This window comes from Limulus polyphemus, unplaced genomic scaffold, assembly GCF_000517525.1.
Source record: "Limulus polyphemus unplaced genomic scaffold, Limulus_polyphemus-2.1.2 Scaffold1255, whole genome shotgun sequence".
Lineage (NCBI taxonomy): Eukaryota > Metazoa > Arthropoda > Merostomata > Xiphosura > Limulidae > Limulus > Limulus polyphemus.
Window position 1 is genome coordinate 283,167 of NW_013666865.1, and position 9,483 is coordinate 292,649.

The 9,483-nt window shown below is 32.0% G+C and overlaps 1 protein-coding gene across 2 annotated transcripts in view; it reads left to right on the forward strand.

The window, feature by feature from the left end:
- The window catches only part of LOC106462802 (E3 UFM1-protein ligase 1-like), a 125,410-nt gene extending 116,929 nt beyond the window's left edge, over positions 1 to 8,481 (forward strand). The window contains exons 16-17 of one of the 2 annotated variants that reach the window (XM_013922763.2): positions 5,030 to 5,241; positions 7,611 to 8,481. In XM_013922763.2, coding sequence (XP_013778217.1) covers positions 5,030 to 5,241; positions 7,611 to 7,744 — 346 coding nt within the window. In that variant the 3' untranslated portion in view covers positions 7,745 to 8,481. The remainder of the gene's footprint in view (positions 1 to 5,029; positions 5,242 to 7,610) is intronic. The other variant, XM_022390151.1, reaches the window with a different exon arrangement.
- The last annotated feature ends 1,002 nt before the right edge of the window (positions 8,482 to 9,483 follow it).

Sequence of the window (9,483 nt, forward strand, 5' to 3'; positions counted from 1 at the left end):
ACAAATTACTTTGTACAAACCAAAGGTCAGTTTTATGTTATTTGATACGGTATCATGAGTGCATGTGTGGTGCATCATTGTAACTTCTGTATTGTTAGCCAGGCATATCTGAAAGAGCAATATAATAAATGTATATGAATGTATAATGTTATGAGATATAAGCTTTTTAGTCTAAAAATTTATGTTTTCATATTATAATTTGTGTTCATTCTAGAATGAAAGAGGCATAATTTATATTTATTTCCTACTTTTTTATGGTGGTTGTGTGATCAGTCAAATGTACCGAACCCGTACTTAAGAAATGTTTGAAAAATATCTGGACATTATAAAGATTTCGCATGTGAAGTTTGAAAAGTTTCTGATGCATAAAAGTATTTTTAAACTTAAAATGAAAATTACTTTGCATGTTGAATAGGCAACATGTGAAAAGAAAAAATAGGCATGAAAAAGATATTGCTTTACAAACCATAAGATTTAATATAAACAAAAAATTGATATTTTGCATATGAAAGCATTGTAATGCTTACTGATAATCTGCCAAATTTCATTAATATTTGCTTACTAATTTAAAGGTTATAGCATGAAAATTATAACAAGAATAAAGTGGTTACCAGGTTGGTCCCAGGGATTGAGCCTATGCTGAAAGAGTTAAGCAAAGGAATCCTTTAAACCCAAAATAGAGGACAGAATCCCATTTTACAAGTCATTATGAAGCTCAACCAACAGAATAGCAAAGTATGTCCACACATATCTCACATGAGTATTTCTCAAAGATGAAAGCCATAAAACTGAGATTTTTGTAATCCTTTAAGATTGAAATATTCTCATTTGTTGATTTTGTGTGGATGAAAATCTATTCCTGCCAATCTCTTTGCAATTGCTCCTGTGTTTTCCAGTGATATATTGATATCAGTTAGTTGAATAGATTTTGTACAAAAATATTTTCTATTTAGAAAACTATAGCAACTTGTTATTTCAGGAAGAAGAAGAATATATTTGGGTTTTGGTTTCAACTGGAATAAATATTAAATTCATACGTATTTGGCATAGCTTCTTTCTGTTGATCTAATGCTTAGTTTCACACACTTTGGACTCAATAAGTCAGGGACACCATGTGATGGTTAAAAAGAGGGCACATAATCTGAGTTTATACTGAGATACTGCTGGTAGCATTTATTGCAGATTAAGTCATCTTCAGATGCAGACAGTTTCTTTACACTCAGAAGATAAGTTCTCAATATTATTATGTTCAGAAGCAGATCTTGTCCTCTTTGGGTTTTGGTATAAAACTGTAAATAGCACATCTATATTATTTAAGCATTGTGAACCAGATAACTGTGCTGATTACAAGAAGAATGAAAAGTTTGCTTTCAAGTGTATAGATAGCAATGTGACAGATTCTTATTGATTGACAAAGTGAACATGTGGAATAAACCATTTGGACAAAAACCAGCAAAATGTGTGACTGGCTATATTGATAATGATGTGTGTCCACTAGCTTGATTTGTTGCATTTAACTCTCTCAACATAGGCTTGGTCAATTTGACCAACCATGTAACCTCTTTGTACTCATTCAAAGTCCTTATAGATTTGATACTACTAACTTTTAATATAGTGTGTATGTCTTTACAAAGTTTGGCAGTCTTTCAGTAAACATTATAAGTCTTTCACATACTAAAAAATAATATTTTTAGTTAAGTATTTTTAATAAACTAAAAATAGATTTGTCCTTGAATATGTATTGAGTATTTGTTTTGAATAGTCCATCTGCAAAGTGATTTTCAGGTTAAGATTAAAAATAGATTTGTCCTTGAATACGTATTGAGTATTTGTTTTGAATAGTCCATCTGCAAAGTGATTTTCAGGTTAAGATTAAAAATAGATTTGTCCTTGAATACGTATTGAGTATTTGTTTTGAATAGTCCATCTGCAAAGTGATTTTCAGGTTAAGATTAAAAATACTTTTGTTCATCTCATAAATCTCAAATTTCATTTGTATAATTCTAAAACCTCCTAAATACATTTCAAATGTTTGTTTTCAGTAGAACTTTATATTTTATCTGTAATTTTCTCTACCCTAAATCTATACAAGGTTGGTCAATTTGACTGACCTCGTAACCATAAAAAAAAAAATCTAAGTTGCCCTCATTTTCTTTCTAGAATGACTTCAAATGTAGAGTGAAACTACATTCATTTATCCTAAGTAGCTTTGAACTCATGACAGTATACATCTATTTATACTTATATTTTATCATTTTATGGCCCTTTGAACCATTTCTAATTACTATTCATACCATTATTAGTTGTAACTCACTTGAGGAATGTGCAGCGCACATTATGCTCTTGAATTATATTACCCATGAGCTGCTCTCGTGTGTGCCTCATAAAATATTTTTATTATATTATTATTATTTATTTTACCTAATTTGACCATAAACAGTCTAAAGAGATCCATATGATATAAAATACATCATTTGATAGATGAAACCTTTGCTTTCTATTGGTTATTGGTAATATATAATTAAACATAAGAGAGAACTATTAACAAATCCTGAAAGAGAAAATGTGACAGATGGGTGTGGCAGAAGGGGTCTGATTTTCTATTTGATAGCTCTGTAACCAAACAAAATTGAAGGATATAGCAATGATGATCTTACAGTGAGTAATTTACATTGAACTTTGTACTTTTTGAAGGGATGATGGATAAAGTAGAGAAGTGAAGATACCTAGAGAAAATGTGTCACACTAGGGAAATTCAGGGTGTTTTTTTAATATTGTCTTATCTAATTAAGAACTTAAACTTATATACAATTAAAATACAGGTTATTAGCTAAACTTTTATGCTATACTAATTGGTATAACTAAACAGAAAGTAGTTTAATAAAATTTTGAATGTAAGACACAAAAACCCTCTGTCGTGTGCATTAAAGGATACCCATGATGACCGGGTTAATTGAATATGTTGCACCCTATCTGATATTTCTGCTAATTTGTGTATGGGACACATCAAACACTAAAAATAAACATGTATAATAAACATTAACAAACTAAAATCAATGTTGATATAATCTATTGGCAAAATGGTTTTTCAAGATAGGTAACTTATGATGGTGTTGTTGTTGAAAAATAATTTCAAACTGGGGAAGTGATCTAAGTTTTCAAAAGTTGACAACAATAATCTAAAGCTACAAGGACTATATTAATCATAAAATAAACCAGAACACTTTTCACTTAATGACAATACAATACTTGAAAATATTGTTAGTTGTGTTAGTTGCCATTTCCTATAAGCACTATACCCAACTTGTACAGAGGGTTGAGTATCTTATATTTAAACAAAATTTAATATGCACATTAGAAAGTCATGTGTCAATCACAGCTGATATAAAGTCATGATGGAATGAGATATATCAGAACAACATTTTGACATTGTTTAGTATTTTTATAGATAGTTATTCTATTAACAATTGATTGTTTCTGACATAACATATTCACATAAAATGTGTCCAGATCAGGTAATTAGAATTTCCAAGTCAAGATATCCCTTGTACTTATCAGCATTGGAAAATAGAGGAATATGGATTAAATTGAGACAACCAGGACCATCTCAAAAGATACTTGCAATAAGTCATACTCTAGCTATGGTAAGCAAAGTTTACTGTCTTGTAACAGATGAGAATCCACAAATTCAAAGGTCAGTAGCAGAAGCCATCCATGCATTGTAACCAACAGTGTACAACATAATTAAGAAAGATTTCACTGTGGAGATGAAGCCAAAAAGATGTTAATTCACCAAGGTAAGGCTTTCTGTCATACTTCCTGTTCAACCATCATATACCCCAAGTAGCTGGAGAATGAAACTGGTGTTCGTACTGTTCTATATAAAAAAAATACCAGTCAAGTTGCTGGTTGTAACACAAGTGGATTTCTTTGTAATCATACATTATGGATTATAGAAACCCTCCATGAATAAGTTAGTACGCTTTGAACATGACAGTCTTAGTGCCTTTTTCAATGAAAACTAAGCTGCAGGCCTGTTGTCAAGATGCATGATTGTCAGATAGAGTATGACCAGGAAGAGCAACTTGGACTGTAACATTTTCATATAACTTACTCAGTTTCTGTTCTTATTAATCTTTTGACTTGAAACTTGTGAAATCCTTCATTTATTATTTTTTTATAGTACTGAGATACATATTCAGTTTCACTGTAGTGGTTAATTAAGTTGGAAAGTTTTTGTAACTTTGCTCTGGATTGTTTTATTCTTGTTATAAATATTTTGCTGTGCAAATTTATCCACTTTGTTAGAGAGCATTAAAGAATCTCTCTCTCAAAATGTTGTGTACTTTGGTTATACATATACATGATTTAACAGTCTTTTAACACAGATATCCTTGTTTGAAAAGAGATGTGTGACAAATCTCTTCAACCAGAAGTCTACTGTGGTGACATTGATCTGTCAAATAATCAGGAATTCAGATAAACTAAATATCTAGGTACTAAACATTGGTGCCATGGCTCACATATACAATAACTTATTACTCTTTAGCTTATGCAAATTCTTATCATTTGTAATTAACCGTCTCTACATTTTAGAGCTGGCATATATGTTTTTCTTCAGTAAAATTGTGTTTCTCTCAATACAAAATTAAACAAATATCATTTACCCATGACAGAAATAGCTTTGTCTGAATTATTACACCAAATTGTACCCCTTAGTCTCAACTTTGCCTTTAATTTCTGTCATTTCTTAAGAAAATTGTTATTTATTCTTAATTACTTGAAATAACAGTAGTAAAAGAAAAACATTGCCTTAGTGCAGTAGTTACATACAAAACAAAAAATTTATAATGCGGCCTTTAACTGTTGCAAAATTAATATTAATTTATAGTTATGTTGACCTGATTGAACAGAGTTAAATTTCTCTACCTTTATAGATGAATATAATCAGTTTTGTTGTTATGATAGTGTAGAATTCTGCTATTTTTAACGTAATTCATTACTATTATCATAATGTTTGTTTATATAGACAACTCGTACATACACATCGACAGGAACTTATTAGTCAACTTGCTGAATGCTCAGATCCAGCATTATGTCTTCACTTAGCTGTTCTTCTGATTTTTCAAATTCAAACTTCATCCATGCTACATGCTTCTGGGAAGTTTGTTCCACAAATCATTTCATTCTTACAACTTAAAATTCCTGAGGAGGTGTACAAGGTACTGATTGATTGTCAAGGTGAGTTATAGCTTTCTCAACACTAATGTAATTATTTTAATTCAATGTTATAACTTCTCTTGCTTCTTTTTTTATAAAACTATGAGAAAAAATCAAGGTTGTTTTTCAGTTATGTCTGAAGCAAAATTAAAATTCTCACAAGAAGGAACTTACATATTTTCAAACTCAGTTCTGACTGTGTAGGTAAGAGAAACAAGACTAATAAAATGTTTAGTTGTTTTTTTTTCATGTCAAATAGCCCTAATGGGCTGTCTTAGTTTCCACTGTTGCTCACCAGGCAGAATGCTCACACACAATCATTATCACTTCAACCAGACCTCTGTATACCATGTTCTTTGCATTTTTTATCCATTGATGAATGGTCTTCATCACTCCCCTTCAGTGCTATCTTGTATGATGTTTTTCTACAAAGAGTCATCTCCACATCTCAGTAGATATTCAAAGAACCAAAACTTTGCTTTTAGCACATTCACTCTCAATATCAACTAACTTTGTATCTCATCTAAGACTGATCTATTAATTCTCTGGTCTCTCCATGAAACTTTGAGTACTTTTTGGTAACACAACATCTCAAAGGCATCAGAGTGGTTCTCCTTGCTCTTCCTCACGACCTATGACTATTCTATATGGCAGTTGTAAAGATGGTCAATCTTAGAAGACAAGGTTTTATGGCCTCATTGTGAACTCTGCCTTAGATCCAGCTCATTTTATGGCTTTATGTTATGTTTTATGACAGAATGACTGTAATGGGAACTTTCTCTTGAGTTCACCACTGGTTGCACATGATGTCCTGTCTTTACCCATTTAAGCTTTGGCTGTCATGTGCCATCAATGGTGCACACTTTGATTTAAGTAATAATAATCAAATGATCATAATATTTAATTTTTTTTTCTGGCTAATCTTGCCATTTTTTAGAATAATTATGATTATTTCACAATTTTATGGCCATAAAAAAGGGGTATCAGATAAAATAAACCCTACTGTGGATGATAATAGTTCTATCCTTTTTATAGTATAGTTTTTTATTTATGAAAGAAGTCTCAATTTTTTTGCTTCAATTAATCACAATGAAAAATTAAATGCCAATCTCTAGATGTAATTTTAAAATAAAAAATGATTTAATCATGTAAATTTGTTTTATTTCAGTTGTCCTTTCCAGATGGCATTTGTGCTCCACCAGTGGTACATGATGGAAGGCGTGGCTTTATTATAGCTGTCCATTTAAAATAAATGCTATTATATAGAACTTTGGAGATACGAGGTACAGCTATATCTTATGGGTGCTGTGTACCATGGGTGGCTCACGATGTCCAACAGAAAACATGCATATGTACCACTAGTGGTGCATGATGTAGTGAACGTGTTAATGGACACCTCAACCAATTGTGAATTATTCATATTGCTACACTTGATCTTACTGCTAACACTTGGTACAGAGAGCTGACTAACTCAGGCAGATGCTCTGGGAAAATTCATCATATCCATTGTGTTCGGGAAAGCCTCATGTACCACACGGTTAAATGCTTAAAATACTTGCAGAGTGATACCTGAGTTTCACAAGTTAAATGATGTGATCTTTTGACCCTTTACTCTCAAGGAAACCTGCTTGTTTGAGTGCAGTTTGTTCTCCATACTTCTTATAATTCTCTTTAGTAGTACCTTGCTAGAGTTCATATGAGGCTGATCATGCTGTATTTAGAGAACTTTTTTCTCAAATCAGCCTTATTGGATATTGGCGTAAACAATGTGTGATGTCAGTCTTCAGGTCATTCTGCTGTTGTCCAGATCTTATTACAGTCACCACATTAGACAGAAACTTCTCCAGTTCCCTTTTTATTCTTCACATCTGTCAAAGCCTTCCTTATTTCCTCAAGCAGAGGTGGTGGTTTCTCTCTCCACATCCACTGATTATCTGCATTTTTTAATCATTGTTCTCCACACAATACAGCATTTCAGACTACTTTATCTCTTCATGCTGGTGACTGCTTTTCCTTCTAAATCTGTTTTTATGTTTATCCTTGGTGCATATGTCCATAAAAAGTTGTATCAAATTCCCACCTCATGCCCAGAGTACACTTCATTTTTCCTGGATATAGGCTCTTATATCACTGCATAACCAGTTGAGGATCTTATTTAAAACTTTCTACTCCACTCAGTGCTTCTCAACATATATACATGTATTTGTACAAATGTTTTGACCAAATTTTTAAGGGGCATTTCAAAGGGATGCAACAATTACATTCAAATTATTGAAGAACTTTAAACATCAACTTCAGTTACTTGAATGTAACCATATTTGTTTAGTTGTCTTGAAAATCTTTAATTGTATTTTATCATCATCATAATTGTTTTTTTTTCTTTGGTTCAGAAAATGTGGTCAAGCAGCTGACCAGAGGAAGTGATGATGAGAAAGAAGAAATCCAAGCCAGACTGAAAGAACTCGTACCTAGAGTTAAAGAAGTAGCTACAACATACAAGAGAGTTGCAGAAGGAAGTGCCTAATACTGACATGTTGCAGTTTTTGTAGATATAAATACATATGTAATGGTTTATATTGTAGAAAGCATGTTTGGTGTGTCTTCAATAATAATCGTCTATTTTTTACTTTCTGTAACTGCTTCTTAGAGCAAGTTAGTTTAACTGTGCAAGTTCATTATGTGAGGTTGTTGGGGTCATTTATACCACTTTTTTTTATTAGAAAAAACATTTAAACTCTATGGTGACAGAAACTTATGGTTTATGCTTAACTTTTAAAACCTAGTGTATGCAATGGGTAGAGAATTGCAATTCCTTTATCCTCCATATAGCCTTTTCAGCACTTTCATAAACATATTGAAAGTGCTTAACAGTATGTACAAAAAATAACTTTTACATAAAAAATTAAATAAAAGAATTAAATAATTCTTGGGTTATTTTTGGTAAGGCATGATTTTTGTTACTTAGTACCAAAACTTACAAATTCTTAAAAAATAAAGTGTTCTTAAATATCTGGATAATGTTTTTTTTATATGTAAATGGAATCAGTAAATTAGAGAGATGATCAACAAGTGTGTAGGTGACAAAAATGTAACCAGAACAAACCATATATGATGGATTTAGATCAGTATAAGACACAAGAAACTCTCAAGTTAACTTTTCTATTTATTTGTATGCTAAAAAAAAAGATTGATATATAAGGTTGAATATGGTGTAAGAAATAAATTTAGGTTTGGCTTATATAAAAAGTGTGCAATGAAAGATTTTTCCTCTTACTGTGTGTTCATTTAAATAATTCATAGATAGGAATAATCTTCATATCTCAAAAGAAGAACGTCTTTATTTTTCTCAGCATTTTAGTCAGTTTCAAAAAAACAACACACAGCTGTAATTTTGGTTTCTTGTTCACTGAAAGAATGAGAGAATAAAAACCTGTAGTGAAAAAAAAGTTATTCATACCACTCAGAAGTGTCCATATGTCTTCAGTAATGGAAAAACTAGAAATCCAACTATTTTTCTGAGAGAATAGTCAGAAATAATAACTTAGGTTATTTTAATGAATATATAAAACATTAGAATGTGTTGAAATTTCACAAAATATAGAGATGTGGTATTTCAATCAATTTTCATTCTTATCTAACCACACAAAATTGAACATTTGGTTATCAGTATATTTTCTTTCTAAAAGTTGTTATGAAACTTAAAAACTATCTCTGGCTATTTTGATAATGTGAGTACTCGCCCCACCTTCAGAGGTTATTAGTCATCTCAGTAGTAAGTAGTCCAACCCTAATATGCATTGGTCTTCAATGTCAGCCAAGTATACTTTGTGTCTGTACTTCATGCCCTTGAGCTCAATAGTTACCCACACTGGTCCCCACAACCTTGCATAATGTCCTGTCACACCACAGAAGAACATCTGTATGCCTTCTGGTACTCCTTTGTGATCTAGCATCTTGATGCTCACAAGGGTTTGCTGGGATGCAAAATCTATGACAAAGTTAGACCTTTGGCCATCCAGCTTTCCTGTCACGTAGACACTATGTGTACTTGCCATTTTACACTTAGGTGTTGGGACTTTCACAATGGGGATTGGTGGGCGTCCCTCAGCACCAACCACAACTGGTTTCCCGAAGTTGTCTTATTGGTAGTATTGTTTTTACACTGGCTCCTCATATGTCCTTGCTCTCCACAACCTTTCTGGAGCAGCCTTTCCTGCCGTGGCATCTTCCCTGTGTTGAAGTTTCCAGCATTGAGCTTTCTTG